The 25,814-nt window shown below is 36.7% G+C and overlaps 1 protein-coding gene across 3 annotated transcripts; it reads right to left on the bottom strand.

Moving 5' to 3' along the window:
- Nucleotides 1-1,634: 1,634 nt before the first annotated feature.
- ahr1a (aryl hydrocarbon receptor 1a) lies at nucleotides 1,635-22,920 on the bottom strand. Of its 3 annotated transcripts, none has more exons than XM_051865905.1 (12): nucleotides 22,396-22,920; nucleotides 20,292-20,467; nucleotides 11,236-11,324; nucleotides 11,005-11,094; nucleotides 9,216-9,339; nucleotides 8,199-8,329; nucleotides 6,654-6,856; nucleotides 6,341-6,450; nucleotides 5,480-5,621; nucleotides 4,370-5,306; nucleotides 4,001-4,297; nucleotides 1,635-3,241 (listed from the first exon to the last, which is right to left on the bottom strand). In XM_051865905.1, the coding sequence occupies exons 1-12, from the start codon at nucleotides 22,449-22,451 to the stop codon at nucleotides 3,125-3,127; spliced, it is 2,472 nt and encodes an 823-aa protein (XP_051721865.1). In that variant the 5' UTR covers nucleotides 22,452-22,920; the 3' UTR covers nucleotides 1,635-3,124. The 3 variants fall into 3 exon arrangements, with proteins under 3 accessions (XP_051721865.1, XP_051721866.1, XP_051721864.1); XM_051865906.1 differs by having other exon boundaries at nucleotides 4,001-4,279; XM_051865904.1 differs by having other exon boundaries at nucleotides 4,001-5,306.
- Between the last annotated feature and the right edge of the window lie 2,894 nt (nucleotides 22,921-25,814).

The raw sequence follows: 25,814 nt of genomic DNA, 5'->3' as shown, positions 1-25,814 counted from the left end.
TATTTAAAATTTTTTTATTTAGATACCATTTATAGTACATTTGAACCCATAGTGTAGTACAAGTGACTAAATATATTTTTTAAATACAGAGATAGTATGTTAAAAGCACATTTTAGTTCATATTTCATGGTGTCTCAAAATAGCACAGTTGATACACTTAGATGTTCTTAAGATTATCTTAAGAAGTAGTAAAGAAGATTTTTTAGTATATTAAGTACAAAAATTAGTGTGCGAAAATAGAGCACTTTAAGTACATTATAGAAGTGTACTTTTTTTTTTTCACCTGGGGAGTGCTGTGTTTACCCGTGTTGCTCTAAATGAGTGGAATCCATTCATTTACAAGTTCTGAGTTCAAGCTGTTATTTCAGTCGAATGTGGTCAAGAAAAACAAGATTCAAGTGAAAACCAAATGTGACCAGTCACAGATAAGGGAAATATTGTTGATCTTCTCTTAACAAGGCCACATATTAAGGTCTGAGTAGATTAGATGGTAAGCAAACAATCAGTTCTTATAATTCTCGAAACGTGTTGGATGCAGGAGAAATGGGCAGAAATAAAGATCTGAGCGACTTTAACAAGGGCCAAATTGTTATGGCAAGGCGATTGGGTCAGAGTATCTCCGAAACGGCAAGGCTTGTGGGTTGCAGGGTGTTGGGTGCCCAAGGCTCATTGATGCACGTGGTCAACAAAGGCTATCCCGTCTGGTCTGAGCCAACAGGAAGTCTACTGTGGCACAAGTACAAAATTTTAATGATGGTTTTGGGAAGAATGTGTCACAACAGACACTGTGGGACCAATCATCGCACTATGCTGCGTATGGGGCTGCATAGCTGCAGACCAATCAGAGTGCCTATAATGACCCCTGTTCAGCGTCTAAAGCACCTCATGGGCAAGAAAGAGTCAGAACTGGACCTTGGAGCAGTGGAAGAAGGTCTGGTCCGATGAGTCCCATTTTCTTCTACATCACGTGGGCCGCCATGTACATGTACCTGGGGAATTGATTGCACCAGGATGCACTGTGGGACGACAACAAGCCAGGGAGTGCTTTGGGCAATGTTCTGCTGGGAAACCCTTGGTCTGGCCATTCATGTGGATGTAAATTTGACATGTGCCACCTACCTAAATGTTGCAGACCAGGTACACCCCTTCATGACAATGGTGTTCCCTGGTGGAAGTTGCCTCTCTCGGCAGAATGATGCACCCTGCAACATTGCACACATTGTTCAGGAATGGTTTGAGGAACATGATGAAGAGTTCAAGGGGTTGCCCTGGCCTCCAAATTCCCCAGATCTCAATCCAGTTGAGCATCTGTGGGATATGCTGGACCAACAAGTTCTATCCACAGTAGCTAAACTTCGGAACTTACAGGACTTGAAGGATCTGCTGCTAATGTCTTGGAGTCAGATACCACAGGACACCTTCAGGACTCCTGCAGAGTCCATGCCTCGGCGAGTCGCCGCTGTTTTGGCAGCACGAGGAAGACCAATAGTGTATTAGGCAGGTGGTCATAATGTTTTGGCTCATCTATGTATATGCAAGTTGAACAGGATTGCAGGACTCAACAACTTTAGAAAAAAACAGATCCACAGATATTTAAATATGCAATTTATGAAAGTACACTGCTGTCCAAAAGCTTGGACAATTTCAATTTTATTCAGCAAGGATGCATTTATTCAAAAGTGACATTTATGTGACAGATTTCTGTATCAGATCAATGCTGTTTTGTGCTTTCAATTAATCAAAGAATCTTATACAAATGTATCACGGTTTCCACAAACATTTTTAAACAGCACAACTAGTCTCATATTGATAATAAGAAATGTTTCTTGAGCACCAAATCAGCATATTAGAATGATGCATATCATATCAGGATCATGTGACACTGAAGACTGGAATAATGACACTGCTTTTCCATCACAGGAATATGTTAGATTTTAAAATATATTTAAAAAAGAAAACAATTCTTTTAAATTGTAATAACATTTCACAATATAACTGTTTTACTGTATTTTTGATCAATTAAACACAGCCTTGGTGAGCATAAAAATCCTCTTAAAAAAAAAAAAAAAAGAAAAGAAAAAGAAAAAAAAAAAAACATCAAGCAGCATTGGTTTGGTCATCTGTCACATTATCTTGCCTGCTCGTTTATCAATAGTGCTTTATGATAAGTCTATATCTGAATTAATCTATTCGTAAGTGCAACATGTGCCTGATTGTTGATTTCCTCTAACAGCTCCCCCCCCCCCAAAAAAAGATACATTACTATACAAATGACAGTCCAGAGAGACCCATGAAGGTACCCTGATTACCCATCAATACTCCAGAACATTACAAAACACTTCAAATCTCTCTCAAAAAAAAAAAAAAACCTAATGAAATATCTTCCATTTAATAAATTCAATTATTCAAAAGAGTGAAGAGAAGAAAAATACCAACAAAAATGTTGAAAATTCTCAGCTTAATTGAAAATACTCTTGACAAGAAGTCAATGTTGAGTAAATCATCCGAATAAGTCATATACTGTACAATATTTGTCTTTTGACTAAACAGGAAACAAGTAGCTAGCATGTGAAGAACTGCACATTATATAGCTATGTTGTCCTACTTTATAAACGTTATTACATATTTGGAAAACCAAGGCTTGTTTGGCATTTGCTGGAGGCTATTTACAGTTAGTGCACACTGTATATATTGCTTTGGGACACATTTTTGACAGGCCAATAGATTTGCAACATCTCAAGAGAGACATTTAAAGAGACATTTATCAAAGCACAGTGACAGCACTGTTCATATAACAGGGGAGTCACAGATGAACGATTCTTATATCTAGCTGATCCAAACGGGCTGATTCTTCATTCATCTTAGATGTCATGCTGAGCCACAAGACAGCCTTTTCAGCCTTTCCTTCACCCCAATTTCTGCTTCTTACTCCTCATCCTGCATTCTACTGGTGCTCTTTTCTGGCCCAGGCATTATGGGTTCATATGACCACAGCTGCCAACTCTAGACAGCCAATGATCATCACAGCTCAGAGCATGGTGACCTCTGATTGATAGGAACAAAGCTCCACCTTTTTTTTTTTTTTTTTTTTTGCTTTACTTTCTCATGATCGTCAGCTGTGTGGTCAAAAGTATCCTCCTAAAGACAGGTTTGGATGGGGTCTGTTCTTGTTCTGGCGCTGGTCAGGATGTTGTGCCAGATGTGCCTCCATTGCATAGTTTGTGTGGCCTCCATTCTGAAACTGATTAGAGAGATGATTTTAGTATGATTTCTTATCTTAAATGTCAATTCTAAAATCCCAAGATAAATCTATTCCAGTACTGATTTTACAGGCCCACAGCAAAAGACGTTACAGTTTGAATTGAATGGGCTGCAAACTATAACATACAGTGTGACCAATGTACTCTAATTTATGAACAAATGCCTCTTATGTTCTTTTTAGTGAATCAAAAACATACAGTGTAGTCCAAATAATGAGCAAATGATACTTTTGAGCCGGTCTTTATAATAAACCATTCAAAAAGACTCAATCAGTCTGATAAATCCCTCACTAAATCTGTCAGATTAGTCACTGAATCATCAGTTGTTATTATTTACAGTGATGGAATATTTTACTTAAACAGTACAGTACAGTGAAATTCAGATATGGTAATGGGCGTTTTGTTTCTGATACACGCTGTGAGTGGTAGACCAATCACAACAGACTAGGCTGACCCATCTGACCAATCAGAGCAGAGTAGGCTCTCGGAAAGGAGCGGTTTAAAGAGACTGAATCCTACATCAAACCATTTCAGACAATGTGAGAAAAGAGGTGATGCTGCAATGTATTACGAGAAAATTAATCATCTAAAGAACCCTTTTTCCAATATAAAGAACCTTTTGAGCAATTGAAAGGATCCATGAATGTAAAAGGTTCCTCATGGAACCACAGATGCCAATTAGGACCTTCATTTTTAAGAGTGACGGTAAGTAAACCAGACATGAACAGTTTGGTTCTTACCTGGCCTATGTAAGCTTGTTGATCCAAGCTTGGTCCAACACCTACTCTTTTGTCCTGTCCTGAGTGTCTCTTTCTCTCCATATCACCATCCAGGCCCTTGAGCAGCTCCTCGAGTTCCTGAGCAGTGAACTCTCTCAAACCTGTGTTACTTGCAGTGATATAAGGTGAAGAGAGCTGCTGGGAGCTGATGGACACAGTGCTTAGATGATTTCTGAAAGGGTGCTTTAGATCCAGAGGTGGCGTCTCCAGGTAAAAGCATCCAGGCTGTTGGAGCTCTGGCTGGAAGAGGGGAAGAACCTGCTGCATGTCACTGGCTAGAGCTTCAGTGAGGTTCCCACAAACCTGAGCATTTCTGAGTGTTTTACATACCTGCTGATGGAGAGGTGGAAGGTATGAGCACTGTGATTGTTGGCTCGTCGTCTGAACCTGGTGTTTTTGGATTGTAATGTGTGAAAGTTTGAATTGTGTGATTCCTGTCTCTTTATTTGGTTGAGACATTGTGTGTTGCTGTCCTTGAGGAATGTTTTGGAGATCTGCAGTAGCCTGCAGTTCAGTGTGAGGTTGTATTCGTGTGAAGTGTTGTGGATTTTCTATTGTAAAAGTCATCTGTTGTTCCTGAGGTACTAATGAGAGAGGATCACATGATTCCTGTGGGATTAACATAGGAGCTTGCTGTGGAGGGGTAAAGATCTGCATAGGCTTCCCAACAAGACACTTCTCCTTCACATTGTCCTGGACATCACCTATACAGTCCGTCTTCGCCCTGAGAGACTGTTGCACATAGGACAAGATGCCATCTGTAAGGTCTGCCACGTCATTCCGACCATCAAGGTCAATCCTGAGGAAAAGTTCGTCTTGTTGTAGGAACTTCAGGTCTTCTGGGCTGATGCCTAAACTCCCCATAAAGTTCAGTATTTCACAGTTGTCGTCTCCTCCAGAGCCAATGATTGGTTCTTGTTTGAACGGAGAGCTTTCAGAGGGTGAAAGAACACTTCCTTGCCAGTTACTTGAGAAGATCCCACTGAGATCCTCATTCCCTAAGCCCTGTACCGACACTGAGCGCTCATCTGCAGAACACACATATATTGACTCGTCCTGCTTCAGCATGGAGCCCAGCAGGGAGTCGGGGTCTACAGTTCCAGTGGTTCTGAGTTGGGTATTGTTGTCTGGAGCAGTAGGATCAGAAGCTGTAGTGTTACCCAGAGATCTGGGAAGGTTCGTGTCATAGAGAACAGCCTCTCCTGTAGTAAAACTGAAGGGAAGCATCATAGCACGCTTTCTCAGGTTCTCCTCACCCTCCTCGTCCCTACAGAAGACAGAAATTACTCATTCTCAAGCAAGACTACAGATATAATATTAAATGCTACTACTAAATAACAATATCAATACTAGATCTGAAAGAATTAATGCTGGCAACAAGGTAAACAAGAAAACATATACAGGATGTTCAATATGAAAAAGACACCAGTAAAGACATACGTGATAACTCTCTGAGAGGCAATGATGCAATCTGGTTGCCCATTTTTGTAGACAAGTCTGGCATTGGACTGTATCCAAATCCAGAGGTTCTGTTTAGTCAACAGTCTGAAAACAGTCAACCCACTTTCACCCGTCCTCATCACTGCAGGGGAGAGAAATTATTAAATTAATTTAAATAGTCAGCAACCATTAATAATAAAAAGTATATGTTTTTAAAAAAGCAGTCCCCATTTAAAGGTGCTCTATGTAAGTTTCTGACTGTACTAAAGCATAAAAATATCATAATATGTTTGCAGATATTTATTAAACATATTTATTATATTTATTATTTCTCTGAAAACCATTGCTACAGCCAGTTATTATACTTTGAAATTTGATTAGATTTGTCATCGGTTCTTGCGCGTCCAGCAAACACATTTGAGCTTTCGTTTGCCATATTTGATGTGCTCAATGTATGTGCGTTGATCAATGCTTATATGTGAATAAAAGCCTAAATTAAATCTGTAAATCATATTAAGTGATTGTGTCTCTTTAGAAGACAGGATTAAACCGCTTGATCCATATGGTTTATGTTTACGATGTCTTTTTGTTCTTTTTGAAGTATGAAAATTTTGGTTGCGTTGACTTTCAATGCATAGACAAAAATGATGTGAGAATTCTAAAAATATCTTAATTTGTGTTTTAAATACGGGTTTGGAATGACATGAGGGTGAATAAATGATTTATTATTTTTATTTTTGGATGAACTATCACTTTATGAGCAATACAACAGTTAGATCTCCACCCTATGAATCAATGTTAAAAACCAGCAGCAGGAGCGAGTGAGGTGAGTGTGTTTTTTGTGATAACAGGGAGTCTTACTCCGCATGTGGCTCTCAGCGCAGTACAGCATGTCAGCTGCATGGATGAACTGATAGCCTGAGCCGCGGTAACACAGTTCTGCCTCTGTGTAGCCGAGAACAATCTTCCCTCTGTGGAGGAGCAAAAAAACACATGGCTTTAAAGAGCAGAAGAATACTAAACCAAATTAAGAGCCAATTATTGTTTACAAAAAAAAAGAAAAAAGGATCTAAATAGATGAAGTTGCCACTTCAAGTCAACTGAAACAAACTAAAGTGAAGGGAGAACAAATCCACATGCTTTTTCACACATGATAGGAGTTTATATGTCTTACTTTGCATCACATGCGGTGGGAGTGAAGTCCAGCTTATGCTTGGTTTTAAATATGAAGCTCTTGGTGCGGATTTCCACTATGGAAGGCGGCTGCAGAGGGCTGACCAGGGCAAACAGGGCCAGCTGAGGAGGGATGGGTTTGCCATCTGCTCTCCTCTCATTCTGCCCATACAGGAACTTCAAACGCCCCTGAAAATTCATGGCCTATAAAAGTACAAACCATCTATTTAACACATTTGACCATACGTAAATACATTCCACAGCCTCAGCTAATTTTCCCCAACCTCTCTTTGACACCAATATGGAGAGATGATGCATTTTTTTGAGAATTGTCATTTGAGCTTCAAGAAAATACAATAATTTTACATTCAAAAGCTAATTATACAACATGATTGATTAAAGTGCTACTCTTTAAAGCGCTAACTAGTGCTTAATGTCGTGACTGAATGGAAGTAGTGACACATCTTTTCTTCCATATTGTGACGTACATCTGATGTACTGTACATCCGGACTATTGAAAAAGAAAAAGTTTGCAGGGCCAGGGTTTAATCGGAATAAATGACTGGAGAAGCCCTGTATACGTCACAGAAAGTTGAAAATATATATGTATAAACAAGTGCACGGGTGAATTTTTCACAATAAGATCTGCAATAACATGCAATAACATGCATTTAGAAAATATGTAAAGTGAATTTTCATTTCATGCTGACTTTAATGCTATTTAAAAAGCCTGACAACAGTGGCTTTCAGTTAATAAGCTTACAAATGATCCAGCAGAGACAATTAACTGAGAAACTTCTCAATAGGCTGAGTCATAACTCCAATCTGTGTGGAAGTCATGGACCAAAAATGAACTCAGATGACCTAAATATGATCTTAACATTATAACAGATGCGTCATTATAGTCTTACCACCATAGAGCATCTTAATATTAGTTCAAACAATGCTAACCAAAGCATCTTTTGTTACGTTTGGTATACTCTGTAAGTAGAGGCACAAGATGTCAATATTTTCACCCCTCAGTCTGGATTATTACACTGTCATTGGCACTGCTCAAAACAGCAATATACAATACAGGGTTATTAACAACGGAAATACTTTTAATTACAGGGTTTTCTAGGTAAGCACTATTTTTAAATTCCTCACATTTCATTTTATTCTTTTTTTTTTTTTTTTTTTTACACATTTTCTGCTCAGTGAATGGACTTTGTTTGTGGACCGTTTTTAGCCTTCAGCCAGAAGAGCTCTGACTCTCCTTAGGCTCCCAATGTCAGCCTTTTTTTTTCTTTTCAATTTTAAAATCTCCCATCACATTCCCTTACACCTTAACCCCCTCTTAAACCTACCCATACTACTAAAACTGTCCTAAACCTTACCCATATCCCACCTCAATTGCAGCAAGTGTTTAGTAATACAACATGAACACACAATAAGTACATTGTACCTAACATTTTTTAATGTAAATCCATAGTAGTTAAAGACACCTAATATAAAGTGTGACCAAAAAGCTTTTTTTGATTTTGTATTTATGATCATTTCAACTCACAAGAAAGCCAGATGAGTTGTCCATGAGACATCTTAACCGGCAAACAAAATTTCGCTCCAGAAAGGTGGAGTTCTCTGGTGGCAACTGCTCTGGAATGTAGTACGTCTGAGGCAGTGGTGAATCATGGGAAGCTTGACAAACACAAAACAAATGCATTTAAACTTGTATTTAGAGAAAAGCATAATTAAATACAAACTCTCTAAGATTATATAACATAAAACAGGACAATAATGCATTGGTGGCAGAATTTTGGCCCCTGCACTGTAAGCGTTTATATAACTCATTGTAGGTAGTGTCCTTGCTGACGTGCTGACGGCTGGATGGGCTGTGTGTGTGTGTGTGTGTGTGTGTGTGTGTGTGTGTGTGTGTGTGTGTGTGTGTGTGTGTGTGTGTGTGTGTGTATTTGTGTGTGTGGCACAGGTGTCATGTGTATATAGCTCAAACAATGACAGGCCTTCCAAATTGCCAAGTGTTAGATCAAATGAAAACGGATCCCAATCTGAGCCCAATCTGAAACCAGAGCAAACTGGTACAGCCTTTGAACACCAGCTATAAGAGGCAGTTACACAATGAACCTGAATCCTCAGAGCATATATAACTGAAAAGCATCTTGGGAAATATCCAGATTGTCTGCAATCAAGTGAGCTGTTGGTTAAAAACATGGTCCATTACAAACGTCTTTGTTATTCTAAGAAGAAAACATTTGGATAGCTTAACAAATTGTTAGCCATCTGAACAATGGCAATGTTTTAGACCCATTGTGAAGAAGTTAATAGAAATTTATTGTTTTTATTGTTTTAAAATCATGTTCTTCATGGATTTATTTCTTGAAGATTGTAAACTAGGATGTTTTGTCTCTCATAATGGAACTTTGTCAAACTTTGTTTGCAGACAAATGCAATCCATCTTCATTGACTCTTTGTGTTGATGGAATGGGGACAGAATGTTTCAGTTGTCCAGGCACACTGCCTAGGTCTGCTCATGGTCTGTCTGGAGAGATGTTTAGTTATTTTCTACCTTGCACTAGCTGTCCGGTGTCTAGAGTGCAGCTGGGGTTGAGCGCCCAGTGGAGCTGCTTCTGAAACTCAGCCCGGTCTTCAGTGTGAATGAGCTCGTAAACACTCTGATGGATGAGATCCGACTGCAAACAAAACACATCTTTTTTACTGCAAGTAGTTTCACAGCTGCTCATCACAGCTGGTACCAAATTTAATGAAGAAATCTGAATCTAAATGCTGAAAAAAACATGTAAATGTCTTAGCAATGAACGTGTTTTTATCTAAATTTGTTCACAGCCTGCTTTGTCTGGCAAAAGAATACAATTAAAGTTGGCATTTGTTTACAGCTTGATTTCCGATTGTGGTGAGGAAGTCGAGAATCACGTATGTAGGAAGAAGCAGGAATTTCATACACAATAAATTAAAAAACTGCAATGAAGCATTTAAAAAATAAACTGGTGACATAAAATAAAATTTCTTTCCAGTAGCATTTCACAGCAACAACTTAATAGCTGGGTTACATTTGGATAAAATAATGCTTAATGTAATGAACCTTGAAAGGTTTTTGAGTGAGTAGATTCACTAAATGGAAGGCATGTGTGCACTGGATCAAACAAAACCTGGATTGGAGAAATTTGGATAGACTGGATTGAAAAACAAACTGCCAATATTTTTGTTTGTTCTTTTTTAGGGCTGGGCAATGACACAAATTTCACAATTCAGTTCAATGTCAATTCACAAGCTTGCGATTCAATTAAATTTTTATTCAATGCGATTCAATATCGATTTATTTGGATATATATCAAGTACAGTACATGTCAATTTATCTCAAGGAAAAACATACACTTGTTAAAATTAAATGATTTGTATACAAACATTTAAATTGCACATAAGGCAGTTTTTATAATAATAACAATGTTTTAATATCTTTTTAATTACATAATTATGTTTTTTACTCCAATTCTGTTTTGTTTTTTTGTTTTTTAAATATAAACATTTAAACGGTGGCAGTTTTATTCAGATTTATTCAAACAATATTGAAGAACAGGTTAAGTAAAAATATAACAAATATGTAATATAGTGCATATATTTAGCAAAATGCTCCTGTATAGTGTTCATTTTTCTACCTAACTATCAAGCAATGGTTACTGAATTTAAGTGAGGCATTTTCTGAGGTAAATTGTTTCATGACATATTGTTTACAAGCTTTTATTGACGTCTCTGCACTTGAAAAACTGAGTGAGCGATTACATGAGACATGATGCATTTCAGTAGTTGTACTGTTTCTTTTAACACCTGATGTTATTTTGTGTTTATTTCATGTTTATGCTATAACTAGCTGTAAAGAGGAAGAGATGATCGGTTTACGTGCTGCTTGAACTACAGCGATCTGTCACGTCACATTAAAAAGCATCAAAATGGTATTTATTGTTTGAATTTTATTATAAAATTGACAGAATTTGAAAGCTGAGACTTTGTTTAATATCGAAAGTAAAGCACAAAGCTTGTTGTGATTTATTGGATGGGAGGCATGCTACAAATAATGTTTAGTGAAGTTTTGTTCAGGCATCAACTGAAGATAGCATAGACTAAAAGACTGATTTCTGGGATTTAAGGATCAATATTAGTTGATCAGAATCGATTAAAATCAAGAAACTGATATTTTTAACACAGCCCGATTCTTTTTTTGAACAGAAGGTGCTAGAATACCAATCCAGATCATTTCGGTCCAATTTAGCCTCTACGAATAAACCGTTTGGGCTGTGGTTTCTTCCATCCCCACAATACATATGCAAACCAGTACGAACCTGATGGAACCCCAAGTAGTCCTCAATGGTGGAGGAAGCATAGAAGATTGTGCCATTGGAGGTGACCACCAACACAAAGCCATTTATAACCTATAAGAAAAAATAAAACGTAGGTAGATTAAGTTATTCTGCTAATAAATAGCATTCTAAATCAATTTGATTTTGTTTTTGTCTAGATCTATGTGGTTAAATTGAAATAATTATTATTTCACATCACACATTTGAGCTCACCTGTAGCAAAAAGTCTCCCTCTGGAAGCTCCTGTTTGTGTGGTTTAGTGTTATTTGCTAGTTGGCTGGAGTTCTTTGAGTTCAGGGTCACTGCAACAGCAAACAAGCATTTAAGCAAGAAGATCTGCACAATAGATAAAACAGATAATACCCATTCTTCAACAAAGACATGATGAGAAAATTATAAACTTTACTTGAACTTCCTGCATTAGAAAGAATTTCCTGCATTAATAATAATAGTGAGAGAGAAACATGAAATAATGTATAACAATGGCAACTTAAAGGAATAGTTCACCCAAAATGAAAATTATCCCATGATTTACTCACCCTCAAGACATCCTTGTGTATGGTGTATAAAGGTAGTGAATGGCGCTCACGATTTTGAAGCCCAAAAAGGTGCATCCATCCATCATAAAAGTAATCCACACAGCTCCAGTGGGTTAATAAAGGCCTTCTGATGCAAAGCGATGGGTTTTTTGTAAGAAAAATATCCATATTTGAAATTTTATAAACTATAATAACTAGCTTCTGCAAACGGCCGTACACATTGGCCCTCATTTATCAAATGAACGTAGAAACCAGCGTACATTCGAACGGAAAAATCAGCTTACGACAACGGTCACATGTGATTCATTAAACTTTCCTATGAGGCCAATTCCGTCGCACGAATGAACGGGTGTTGATAAATGTGGAGGCTGAAAACAGTCGTCATTTAAATATCACGCCCCAAATTTTAGAAGCCTCGCCCTATAGTTTACGACACGGAGAAACGTAACCCGGCAAAACTAAATAATTACAAACATTATTAATATATATATATAAACTTGGTTATTTTAGTACCTCACTCCACAGAAAATCCTTTAAATTTATTTTATTCATAACAGAAGAAGAATGAAAAATAAGTAGCTATATATTGAAACAAAAATTAGGCTATAGTGGCATTCATTATAAAGCAGAAATTAATTTATTTAAAGCAAAATTGAATTGGGCACACATAGCCTACCTCTCTCATTCGGGAAGAATCCAAACGTTTCCATATTCGTGATTTAACATTTATTGCTTGCTGAACTACTGTTCATTATGTAAACTAAGGCTTTCTATTTCCCTCTTGTTTCAATATTCACGTAAAACATCATCCTTCACATGCACAAAAATGTGTTTGGATGGGCGTTGCGCGCGCCGACTGGTACAGATGTACTCCTAGATGTACTCAGACCATTAAACTGTGCGGTGTTAACTTTGTCTGCATTTTAGTTTGCTGATAAATGGCTGAAATGTAAAGTTAGCAACGCTAGAACTGATATGTTGCGTCTGCGTGTGTGATGAGGCGCCTGCGCGATCAGTTGGATTTAATAAAATAAAGATAAATATTTTAATAAAATAAAGAAAACGAATAGCTACAACACAAGCGTAGCCCGGACTAGCCCTACTTGCTGCACGTTTTTCTCTTTTGTTTTGTTAATCTGTTAATTATTTTATTAATTTATTTAATTTGACATTTTAATCGTGTCGTTTAATGGTTAATGATCGGTTAGTGAGTAATTGTCGGTCAGGAAAATAATCTAAATGTTCTCATAACAGTTCTCCACTATATGCTGCACGCAAGTTCCCGCTGACTCAAAAACGTGCGTACACGAGCTGAGACCTGACGTGAGATTTGATTTTAGCTACCGCTCACGCTTATATTGATAAATGCCAAATTTTGCGTGGAAACGAGCATACGCACAGTTTTCTGGCGTGCGATCGTTTGATAAATGAGGGCCATTGAGTTACGGTGAAAGAGTGACCTCTGATGAGAGGCATGACTTAGGATTGTAGGAGTAGGTGAGAGTACACACCTCTCGTGGTTCAAACAAATAGGGCTGGGCAACAAACTCAAGCTCCTTTTCTATTATATCGAAATCCTCCAACATTTCTATTTTAAAATTCTCGTTTTAGACTTCTAATTTGTGACCGGTGTTTTGTTTTGCTCTGTCCTCTGCGCTTCCGCATTTGTCAATACGTCATGCGTTGTGTCAGAGGTTACGTTTCCGCCGTAAGTCGACTTGCGTACCGATGTTTGCCGGAAGCTAGTTATTATAGTTTATAAAGTTGTAAATATGGATATTGTTCTTACAAAAACCATTGCTTCACTTCAAAAGGTCTTTATTAACCCCCTGGAGCCGTGTGGATTATTTTTATGATGGATGGATGCATTTTTTTGGGCTTCAAAATCGTGAGCGCCATTCACTACCTTTATAAAGCTTGGAAGAGCCAGGATATTTTTTAATATAACTCTGAATGTGTTTGTCTGAGAGAAGATAGTCATATACACCTAGGATGGCTTGAGGGTGAGTAAATCATGGGATCGTTTTCATTTTTGGGTGAACTATCCCTTTAAATCATGGAGCTGTTGGCATCTGATCAACCAAAAAGTGAAAGCAAATTATAATGCACAGAGGTTTAACAATACAGAGACATGGTTGAAAAATACTTGTGCTTGAGTTGGCACACATCACATGAAATGTTTGCTCACCGAGTGGTTTATGACATGCAAGGGCAATGAGAGGTAACTTTATAAACAGACACTGGGTCTGGGTCAATAACAAATAAGACTGCCCATGTTAAAGAAAAGAAGATAAAAATCTAGTTTAAAAAGCATGTGCCAAGTTCTTAAAATGTTCTCTTTGAATTTATATTGGTTTCATATGATTTATATGTGCTTGTGTGTATTGAAAACATGCTCATCATAGAAGAGCTGTATTGAAGCCACTGTATGAATAAATTGCATTTTAATAATGAATAAATTAAAATTGTCACTGACCCAACTATGTAATGAACTAATTAACTGTTTTAAAAATGTATCAGTTGGGAACATCAATTCTTCAAGCTTATATACTGTTCATAACTCCACAATAAAACACTGGCAAGAAGACAAAAAATGTACTCTTGACTCTGCCAGGCAAACTTATTTCTGTTGAGAACAATGATCTTTCCACAGCCTTCACTGGATAAAGGTGAGTATTAGTCACTGTATCAACAAACCCCTGGATTTGGAAGAGTGTGCCAGCAAAACACTGAGATCATATCTCAACTGGTGTTCCTGCACTCTTCTCAAGCAATGTCTGTCAATGTCTGGCCCTAAAGATCCCCACACACTGGTTCACATCAAACCTTGGCAGGGTCTTTAATGCTACACAGCAACTTAGGTCAAAGTTTGCTGCTGGAGCCAATGACTATCAAAAGTTTTGTAACTCTTTTCACTAAAGTCAAAAGGTCAACGAGTCTGTTTCAATTACTCATGCAAACCCAGACCCTCCCCTGCAATAGCCTCCAGACAGTTGGAGAAATTACACACAAAAACACGCACAACAATCAGTGCTCCTGTTTAGCCTGTTTCTTATGGAATCCCTTCAATGCTGACCACACCTCTAAACTGGTCAGGATAATGGGATGAACATAAGCTAGGGGAAATCTGGTGTAAATGTCGATTCATTCAGCCACTATTCCTTTTACACTTTTTTAAATAAATAATGGTTGAGTAACTTCCCTGGAAAATGGCTCTGGGTATTTTTTCACATGACAGCTTCTTGCTTAACAAAGCTTGGATTGTTGCCTTTATAAATCTCAAGAAATGATGATTTCTGATGTACAACTGCACTCGTGAGAGCATAATTGTGTAAGGCTCATTTGAAACACATGCATACAATACATAAACTGTGATATTAAACTCTTTAAAAGTCTATTCTCAGACTGTTGTTAAACGAGCTAATTATTAACATTTGAAATATATGTTTGATCAGGGCAATAGTTCAGATTTGTACTTGCCCTGCCAACATTTTACATTTTCACCGCTAAATGTTTTATATTAATCAAATAATATTTAAATATATATACACTACTGTTTAAAATTTTGGGGTCGGTAAGCTTTTTATTTTTTTTTTTAATGAAATTAATATTTTTTTCTTCAGCAAGGGTGCTTTATATTTATCAAAAGTGACAATATATGATATGACACTATTTATCATGTTATAATGATATTATTACAAAAGATTTCTATTTTAAATAAAAATATTTTTTTTGAAATTCATCAAAGTATCCTGAAAAAATACATCATGGTTTTCAGAAAAATAAAAAATAAATTACATTTTAACATAGCCTACATTTAAATGTAAAAGGAAATGTTTATTTTAAATTGGAAAAATATTTCACAATATTACTGTTTCTACTGTATTTATCAAATATTGAGCAAAAGAGTGAGCAAAAAAGACTTCTTTCAAAAACATTAAAACTTTATCTTAGCGACCCCAAACTTTTGAAATTAATCTATATTAATTTAACATTTACTTTGTAAAAACAAACTATTATTAATAATACTATAGTATTAGACATTATTATTAGATTTTAATTTGCAATAATAGCTGGAAATTGTACAAATATAATGTAACTAAAAGCTTTGAATTAGGGCTGCACGATATATCGAAATTATCGAAATATCGCAAATGTACATATGGCGATATGCATATCGCAATGGCATGCGATATATGAATGATTTTAATAGGCTACTACAAAACATTGCGAAAAGTCAAAGTTTTAGGTCAACGCATATAGCAGTGAATAGACTGGGCACGCGATTGTTACTTACGTGCCGTTAAAAAGAGATATTAACCGCAATAAGTTGCGGAAAACAACTCCTTGCCGTCTCGCGCTGTCTACTGTCTGACACACACACCCGAAGCACGCGCACAAGCCGCCTCTCTGACAGCGTGCAATCCCTTCAGTTCTCTTTGGCGCCTTATTGCACTCAAACGTTAAAAAACACACACTGTTATGTCAAAATGTCTGTCTTGGTGAGTATTCATGTAAACAGTCGGTTATGTCTTAAGTGAACGTTATCAGTTGGGAAAGAAATCGGATGCGTTTCAGATCCGTGGCCGTGCATCAGGTCTTAAAGGAACAGTAGCCTATTACAGTAAACCTGCTGCTATCTGTTAAACAACAAAAAATAAAGAGAAATTCACTCACTGCTCTTGACTGAATAGCTTTTGTAGCTTTATTATTAATCAATGTATATTTAATTCATGTGAAGACTATGCAGTGTTTTAGATTTACATTTGATCATTCAGTTTCTGTATTGTTTCTTACCTGAATGCTATTTCAAGTAAGAATTTGTCCTATTGTATTTGTCCTATTGTCTGTAATTATTATTTTTTAATAACAAAGATAAATAAATTAAAATAACAAAAATAACTAATCGTCCACCCCTAGTTTCAGGTGTTAGTTTCATGTTTTTGATGTTAAGGTTGATATAACTATACTTTGCACCTTGACATAGCCTAGTTTTTTTGTTGTTGTTTTTTGTCTGAATTAGATTTAATTAGATCCGAAGATTATCTATTACCTGTGCATTTCTATAGGGAATTCTTATATCGCAAGAAATATCGTTATCGCAATACTCAACAAAAATATCGCATATCGCATATTTTCCCAGTATCGTGCAGCCCTACTTTGAATTTATAAATGCACTTCATTCACACAATGACATATGATGCAAAACACTGATGTGTTTGAAGCTTTTCAAAACCAAACAGCTAGATTAAATCATCAGAATTCAACAACAATGTTCAGGGCTGTTCCCGCCCGGGACACTGGTTCATTCTTACAGTTGAGGCCTGCAGGCATTATTTACTGTAACTCTATGTCGCTATATAATCTATTTTCAAGTACAAACATTGCACAATCTGTGCCTTGTCTGTTGTGATTCATATACACATGAAAACTTTTGGGCAACTGCAAGAAAAATGTATCTGTCCCAACAGAAGAAATAACTTCCAGACCATTATTATAACATTACAAAGCATATTTCTTTTGCATATTCCTTGTGTTATCCAAATATGGGTCATCCTGAGATAAAACTGCTGAGAGACCGGGATGTCCTGTGATAAGCACTCAATCTATCACAAACAAACGAAGGAATTCCATGCGCTGCTCTGTCCAACTTCCATATCTTAATGCTGAGGGCAAAATCCTCTTGCCTAATGCCAGGTAAACTTCTTATGTCAATGTTTTCAACAACATATTCTGGTATTACAGAAACAACCAGCTTCGGGTGATCTTTAAGAGAATTTACTTATCAAAACAGCTGCATTTTCTGCTTTTTGAAAGAAAATGCTATTGTTGCAGTTCTCACCAGACTTCCGCTGCAAGAGTATGCATATGATTACAAATTTATATTTTACTTTCCGCAGGATCTCACACACCCCAGTGGCATCCTGTTATTTGAAAGAGCTCCCCCTACTTTCTCTCTGAGGGGGTTATACTGCAATTAGCCTAAAGATGTGGCAGAACCGCATATGAGGAAACAAGCATATAAGTATTGAGGTACATTAGAGTTTGGGGCTGGTTTCTAACCACTTAAAGTAATCTGTGATCTAGGGGGCTTTCACACTGTGCATTGTTTGCTGCAGTCCTAGTCCGAGTGTGATTGTTTCCGATGCCCCCGGCTAGTGTTGGGGAAAAGTTACTTTAAAAATAAAGCATTACAATATTGCGTTACTCCCTAAAAAGGTAACTAATTATGTTACTTTTTATGAAAAGGAATGCGTTACATTACTTTTGCTTTACTTTTTCTCATCTGGGCTGGGCTTGCTTGTTTGTTTTTTAATAATAACAAAAAAAAAGTTATATTTTTGGCAAATGTTAAGGCCCTTTCACACCAAGGGTTTGAAAGTGTCTTTTGCTAGTATCATTTTCACTTCCTACACCACGTTGTTTAAATAGCAAATGCATTTGCGCTCATTTGTGCGCCCATGGGCTTGCTAGTCCGAAAACACGGTGTGTTCAGGCGCATTGTTGGCGTATTGCTATTTTGAGGCAACTGAAATAGACTGCGCCATTGACCAACTGAAACCTGGTCTAAAGTCAATAGTATTTTTTTTTTTTTTTTTTATTTAAAGAGCGCACTAATAATATGTGCCTATAGGTGCGCATACACTATGTATGCGCAGCAGCACATAAACATGCCAAATATTAAAAATAAAAGGATTACAATGTAAAAGATTATTATTGTGTGCATAAAGATAAAAATGCTTTGGTGGAATCCGGCTTGTCTCGTAGATGGTTGCATGCTTTAACCTCGCGCACGAGTAGATCCATTTCCTCGCTTGAGAATCATTACATTTTTCTGCTTGCAAATTCCGCCATGTAAATAGCGAATCTGCCATGGTGCAAGCGCAACTGGCTTTGAAGGGAATAGGAGACTCTGATTGGTTTATTGCACGTTACGCCCAAAACACACCCATTACTCATTAAGAGAATAGGGACAACCCTTTTAGACCATGCACCGGGCACGCCGACCATTTTTCACAGTGCGCTTTAGACCATGCGCTTAGATCGTTAAAATTGGGCCCCAAAAGTGAAATGAATAAGCCTCAGGCTGAAGGAAATGCATATTTACGCCTGTACAGTAGAGGGTGCAGCTCAAACAAACTTCTCAGCTGTGCTGCCATTCTGGATTGAAGAAGAATAGAATGCAGGAGAAGGAAGTTCAACACTCTTATTTCTAAATCTAATATAAAGTAATTTTGCTTATTAATATGGTTGAATAGGATCATTGAAGGTCAGAAGCAAAGACATTGGTTAATAAAGTGAGATTAAATACATAAAGTATATTTGTGTCATTTAATATAGTTAATTCTTACAGGTTTGCGTAAAATTCTGAGATTGCATTTCACTGCAATCTTGAGTTTGTGATTTTGAGGAATACTGAATGTTTTCGTGCAAGTGAGATGAGTAAATGCATGCTCATATTTAAACTAGAACTACAATAACAATCGTGTTTACACTGCGCGCACTACACCTCTGCACTTTATTTCTATCAAAATGGGGACAGGAGAGCTGTCAGTCAATAAACGTGAAAAAGTAACTTGCATTACTTATTTGAATTTTTTTTAAATTATTTTATTGTAAATTGAAAAAGTAATGCGTTACTTTATTTACTCTAGTTACTTAAATGTAATCTGATTACATAACTCAAGTTACTTGTAATGCGTTCCCCAGCGTTACTGCCCCCCGCAGCGTTGGTCTGGTTTCACACTCACTTGATTCCATCAAATCCTGGTGCATTTGCGTTCATCACAAAGGTGCACAGCGCATGACAGAAAACAGAACGCAGGTGAATATATTGTGGTTTAGGGTTTTTAATTAATTTGGTGCTATTATGCACAGCAAAGTGAATGAAGTTGTCTTTACTGTGTGTGTTTCGCATGAAGGCTTGCAAACGGACTCTTTTAAGGAGAAAGCTGATTGCAAGTCTTTCATTTGCCGCTCTGATTGCACTCACTCTTGCTCGTGTCCAGAGTAAATCATAAAACTGTCATCCCCTAAATGTGTTTTGTTGATGACGTTGTCACTGGATAAAACGCATATGCAGGTTACTTTACTTCCTGAAACAAGTGCGCAACCAAGTCCGAGTTGCTTTCACATTCACGTAAATCGAGCCACAGTTCCAGTACAACCAAACTCAGATCACCTCCTACACGTAGTCTCAGGTTCTGTACCCCGGGTCCGCATGAAGCTTTCACATTACCAGTTTTTTATGCGAACTGTGCCCTGTTTCAAACTAAACTGCCATTGTGAAAGCACCCTTATTCATTTTAATCATTCACAAGGGAGAAAAAGTGTTGCTTTTGGATGCAGTTCACAAGATACTAAACTATGACAGAATTTTATAGAAAATACATCAAAAGAATAAACAATTATCTTTTTTAAATTTGCATAAATTGGATGGGACTATTGTAGGGGTGTCCAGTCCTACTCCTGGAGGGCCACTGTCCTGCAGAATTTGATCAAACTCCAATTAAACACACCTGAACCGAGGTAATCAAGCTCTTCAAGATTACTAGAATCTTCCAGGCAGGTATTTTGGGAGAAGTTGGAGCTAAACTCTGCAGGACATTGGTCCTCTAGGACCAGGATTGGACCCCCCAGGACTAATGCATCCATAAATTTAAATACAGTCAGAAATTGTACAACAGTTTACACATGATACAACTGAAGCTTCCCTTCATCATGTATTACCATTGAAGTGACTTTTGGCCCGCAGGTAGCTCACACTTAGCCTCAGTATGGTGAGTTTGTCCAGCTTGGATATGACCTCTTGAGGGAAGGGGAGCTGGCTGGCCAACCTGTCTAACTCTCCATTCAGCCGGTCCCGATGTCGTTTAGATGGGTTCGATGTGACAGACTGCTTCTCAAAAAAAAAAGAAAAAGCATTTGGACTTACTCTAACTTTCAGATTAGTATATGGCAGGATAGCCAATCACAAAATCAAGAGTTTAGAATGTATTTAGGCCTACATTTTGTTAAGAGAAATGCAGAAACCTGGTAAAATATGAACAGAAAATAAAGTTAAACACCTATATTCAATGACCATTTGCTGAAAAGAATGTTTGTTGTTAATGCTTATTTTTTATAAACAACCTGGAATAGGTTGTTTATTAGATGTAATTAATCACAAAATCAGGGTTTTATCCCATATTTAAACATTTCCCACATTTTGGTAACAAGACTGAAAAAAAAACTAAAATATAAATATAAAAGCATATCTCTACACCTATATTCAATGGCCATTTGTTGGAAAAAAATAAATAAATAAATAATAATAAAAAATTTATATATATATATATATATATATATAGGCTATATAATGTATCCCCTTAGCATTCCTAAGTTCTCTTTTGAATGGTATTTGTACCATGGGCTATATATAGTGCCCTATTTTACTGACTTGAACTTTTTGTTTAGCACAATAAACAAATCTTTTTTGGAGTCATTCATTTGAGTGGAGATAAAATGTTATATTTTCAATAGCCAAAATCACCGAACACATTCACATACACAATTTTGTTGATAAAATTTTCTAATATTCCGATTTGGGAAATTATTATATAATGCAGCCAAATATAAATTATGGAAAGCATAAATGATTAGTTCACCTCCTGATCCTGAGTCGTTTATTTGTCACGTGACAGACGCAATGAACGATACGTTCATGAACGACCCACTGGCTGCATCCAAAATCGCATACTCTCTTGAGTAGATACTTATCTTGAATAAGTAATTACTTCACGACCGCTAAAAAAAAAGTACATTCTATATAGTTAGTATGTGTAGTATGAATGTTATTCGGACGTACTACATCCGCCATGCTGTCATTATCATGTGACCAACCAGCGTCAGTTACGTCATTTCACTGCTATTCACAAATCCTCTCCCGTGGCCTCATGGGATAGTAAAGTGTCTATCGTATGCATACTTCAGAGGCTGCATCTGAAACCTTAGGCAGCTGACTTGCTAGGCAATGGCTCTGCAGGCAGCGTTTATGCACGAAGGTACCTTACGAAACTGATTTCGAACAGACTTCTGAGGCAGTGTAGAGCGAGCTTTGGTGCGAACTAAACAAATATTTAATTACTACAGTAGTAATTTCTCCACAACTTTCATACGCCATCTTTCTTTTCCTAGCGCAACTGTCACCGAATGGAACGCAACGGATTGTGGGATATCAAAGGCAGCGAAGGATATATCTATGCTGCCTTCAAAAAACATTTGATTCGGACTTGCCTTCTTGATGCCATCCTACCTTGGAATGCGCACTCCGAAGGCAGCATTTTTTAGTTTTCGGATGCAGCCAGAATCTCGCCGAAAGTAGTAGGTCATCCGGGTACTTTTTGCCTACTCTTTTATGAGTACTGTGAATTTCGTACATACTTCTTTTGTCACATACTGTTTTTCGCCTACTATATAGTAGGGAAGTATGCGATTTAGGATGCAGCCACAGTATGAAAACGTTCACGCACAAAACATGGTCGAAATGACGTCCAAAGTTTTGTAAACACAGCCTGACTATATTTTAGAGAGAGTGCAGCGATAACATCATTCCACTGACAAATTTGAGTCAAACTGAATAAATATTCAGATAACTATATAAAGAGATACTATATAACAAAAAAATATATATATAGAAATATTAACTATGCAATGATGTCAGTTGTCTGCTTTATATTGTTAGGTGCGGATATTAAACAGGCTGACAGTATAAACTGAGTAACATTATATAGGTTTAACTAAGCAGCCTTATTTAAAAAAAAAAAAACAAAAAAAACAAACAATGATTTATTACCTTTTCGGGACAGGTTTCTTCCGTTTGCGACTTGCATAACGATTACTGGTGCTCATAATTCCCACAGAAACAGATTCGTGGTTAGTTGGGTGGTTTTACTCGGTGCTAGCAGGCTAACCTTAAGCTGCCTTGGGTTAGAGGTTAGCGTTCTGCCCAAATAAACAAACTTAGAAACTAATAGTTACCCGGCAGTGCTCTTTAAAACTGAAGCATTCACCTGTTTTAGTCCACAGTTAAAGCCCAGTGGTTGACAGAGCGGAATAAACATATCCCTGTCATTGCTAAGCTACAATTACAAGCTGTCTGTCAATCTAACATTAGCTAAGTTTTGTCTAAGTTAACTTTCTAAAGCTCAACTACCGCTCAACCAAACGAACATTTTTTCTCTCTAGAAATGTTTGTATTCGGCTATCATATACTAATATTAACATCCATAAAGTCCTGGGCTGGCTAACTTATAGTAGTTTTGACATCGCTGCTGTAACTCAGTCTCAGTGCAGTGACAGACCAATGTTTGGTTTTGACAGTCTGATCAGAGCCACTCCCTCACCCACCTGCTAACCACTTCCTGCAATTCCTTTTCAGTCATGTAGTGAACCAGCACTTTTCCAAGTACCCCAAATCCCACAAAACTTACCATTATAAGGAGCAAATTATCATAGTTAATGTTAAACCATAATAAATGTAAATCCAATACTGTATGAAAACTGTAAAACCATAATAAATTGATATATTTAAACCATGTTAAAAGCTCAGAATTTTTTCATTTTTTTTTTTTTTTACTTTTTTATGACAGTAGTGTCTAAGTTACCACAGTTTTAGTATAGTAGGGTAACAAAAACAAAATGTTTAAGCAAAATCAAAACTGTTCAACATACAATGTTACAGCATGCAGCCATGAGTTTTGCACTTTTGTTGAGCTGAAACTAATATTTTTAAAACATAATTGACTAGAATATGATAGAAATTATGACTAATTACATGGATGGCAACAAAGATGTAACATAATGTATACTTCTGTAGCATGATTTCATATTTAAACAATAAATGTTTACAAATATCACATTTTGTCTGGATTATTATTCTCAATGAAAACCTGCTTAATTCTTTCTTTTTTTTTTTCTAATATCTTCTCTTTTCTCTTGCCTGTAGAAATGTTATTTAATTTCTGTTAAGGGCTCTTCAATTAATAAATCCTATTAAGTTTATAATAGGATTTAGGGCAGGGGTGTCCAACCCCGCTCCTGAAGATTTCAGCTCCAACCCCAATCAGACTGAACCAGCTAATCAAGGTGTTCAGGGTTGCTTGATAATTACAGACAGGTGTGTTGGAGCAGGGTTGGAACTGAAGTCTGCAGGATGGTCTCCAGGAGCATGGTTGGACATGCTGATTTAGGGACTTAAAACAAATGGGTCAAAAATAAGGGGGACTGGAGACACATCATCACATCACAAACCTCTAAATCACTTTTCTGTCTGTTTCTGTTAAAATCAAAGTCAGTTTTATATATTCATTTGTCATTGTCAAGAGAGAAAAGTAATTAATATAGAACGTGCACAATATGCAGAAAAGATATCTTGGTTATCTTATTTGATATGTACAAAACTCAATGACTGCTGTTGGCTTTACAGATAGGCCTACAGATTTAATATTAGACATAATTTTACCGGAGAAACCAAAATCAGGGTGAAATGCGGGCCTCCGCTGCTAATGTTTTTTTTTAGTAACATCATAGACTGGGGACTAAAATGTTTCCTCTGATGACTGTATATTTGTACAAATGTTCAAATGTCACTGCACCAAATATTTGCGCATCCTTTCATGTTGCTTTAATAACAGTGTCTTGTTAAAATGCACTAATTAGCCTACAGCTCAGCCATATTTTTTTTACATTCTTCACCATGTTAACCGTGAAGAAGACAGAGAATTCCAAGGAATGGAGCTTTCATTAGGGTTGTCATATAGGGTATTAAATTCAGTGAATCTTCAATGTGAATACCTAATGCTAATGGAAGTATTTGAGTATAAGGGCCCAATATTATTTGTTATGATGTAAAAAGTGCTGAAAATGTTATTGCAATATGCAAGTTATTATTATATAACATTTTTTTTTTTACATATTATGCATTCTAAATGATTTGATGATGTGCCTCAACCAAGCCTAACTAAATATTACTATATTAATGTGTTATTGATATGAAACTGGCCTCTTCGAATATGCTAATTTTTACATCTTGTGCTATGACAATTAAATTAGCAAATGTTTTATACTTAATAACACTTTGGCTGAATTAAAATTAAGTAAATTAAGTATCTTCTCCCATCTTACCTCACGTGTGAGCGTGCAACCAATACGAGGCTGAACCCAGCTAGCGAATTCCGCCTCGATCGTCTTTTATGCATATTATGGCTGCTATTTTAAAGAGAGCACGCAGCGAAAATTTTAAACAAGATTTGTTTTGTAAATTTGTAAAAGATTTGTAAATTTAAATGTATTTAAATTGTTTTAACTCATACATGTTTATATAGTAGTGGGTAGGCCTATTGCGTAAGGGCATAAAATGGTAAATTATGTCAGTTTCTGTCCCTGGTTGCGGTGTATTACAACAGCCACTGAGATGTAGGTTATTTGTAAAGTCTTATAAATACACCTTTAGCGTCATCTGGTGCACAATATTAAAATAGACTGTTTGTGCTGCGTTTATTTAAATGAATGTATTCTCTCTTTATTCTGAAGTTGTCAAGTTTTTATATTATTATTGAGACAAGCTGTCAGTGTGATTTATGTTATAATCTGACTAGGCTATATGTATATTATCTAACACAACTTTCCTTTACTCTACCAACTATCATCTGATGAGCTCCTTTTAGGGAACAATACAAGGAACCGGTTTCATTGTTTTCTGCACAGACCTATGAAAACATGTATTTCCTGTAACAAATTGAAGACCCATTAAAGAAAATGGGTGAAACAGGACTTTCCATTTTGCTATAATTTTATCATAAATACATATTACATTTAGTTATATATAATCGAATATTAATCCTCACTTGAGTAATTTTTTTTTCATACTGAAATGTAACACTTTTAAACCTGTTCAAGTACACGTGTTTCCTTAGGTATTTTCCTTAAGTATTTCCTTAAAGGACTTATATATAAAAAAAGAAACCGTTATAAATGTATAGGATATGCGTAACCATAATATAAGTCTTTGTTATATTTGTTATGTAAGTCTCCATAATATAAGACTTTTTTGTATTCATTGTAATGTATTTTGTTAAATAGTGAAGCGGAAGTCACTTTGCGATAGAGAAACACGCACTTCTTCCTTCACTTCTCTGAAATAATCTGTAGCACGCACGCACGCACGCACGCGCGCACGCGCACACACACACACACACACACACACACACACAC

Source organism: Ctenopharyngodon idella, chromosome 16, assembly GCF_019924925.1.
Source record: "Ctenopharyngodon idella isolate HZGC_01 chromosome 16, HZGC01, whole genome shotgun sequence".
NCBI classification, from domain to species: Eukaryota; Metazoa; Chordata; class Actinopteri; order Cypriniformes; family Xenocyprididae; genus Ctenopharyngodon; species Ctenopharyngodon idella.
Note: the sequence above shows the minus strand (reverse complement) of the source record. Positions and strands in the feature narration are given on the sequence as shown.

What these genes read in the sequence shown, in the direction of transcription:
- ahr1a (XM_051865904.1), bottom strand. Translation starts at nt 22,451, where the DNA reads ATGAGCACCAGTAATCGTTATGCAAGTCGCAAACGGAAGAAACCTGTC. An exon ending in AAGAAACCTGTCCCGAAAAG is followed by an intron (nt 20,468 to 22,395) that starts GTAATAAATCAT and finishes TTCTTTTTTTTT; the next exon opens with TGAGAAGCAGTCTGTCACAT. An exon ending in CCCACCGCATGTGATGCAAA is followed by an intron (nt 6,451 to 6,653) that starts GTAAGACATATA and finishes GCTCCTCCACAG; the next exon opens with AGGGAAGATTGTTCTCGGCT.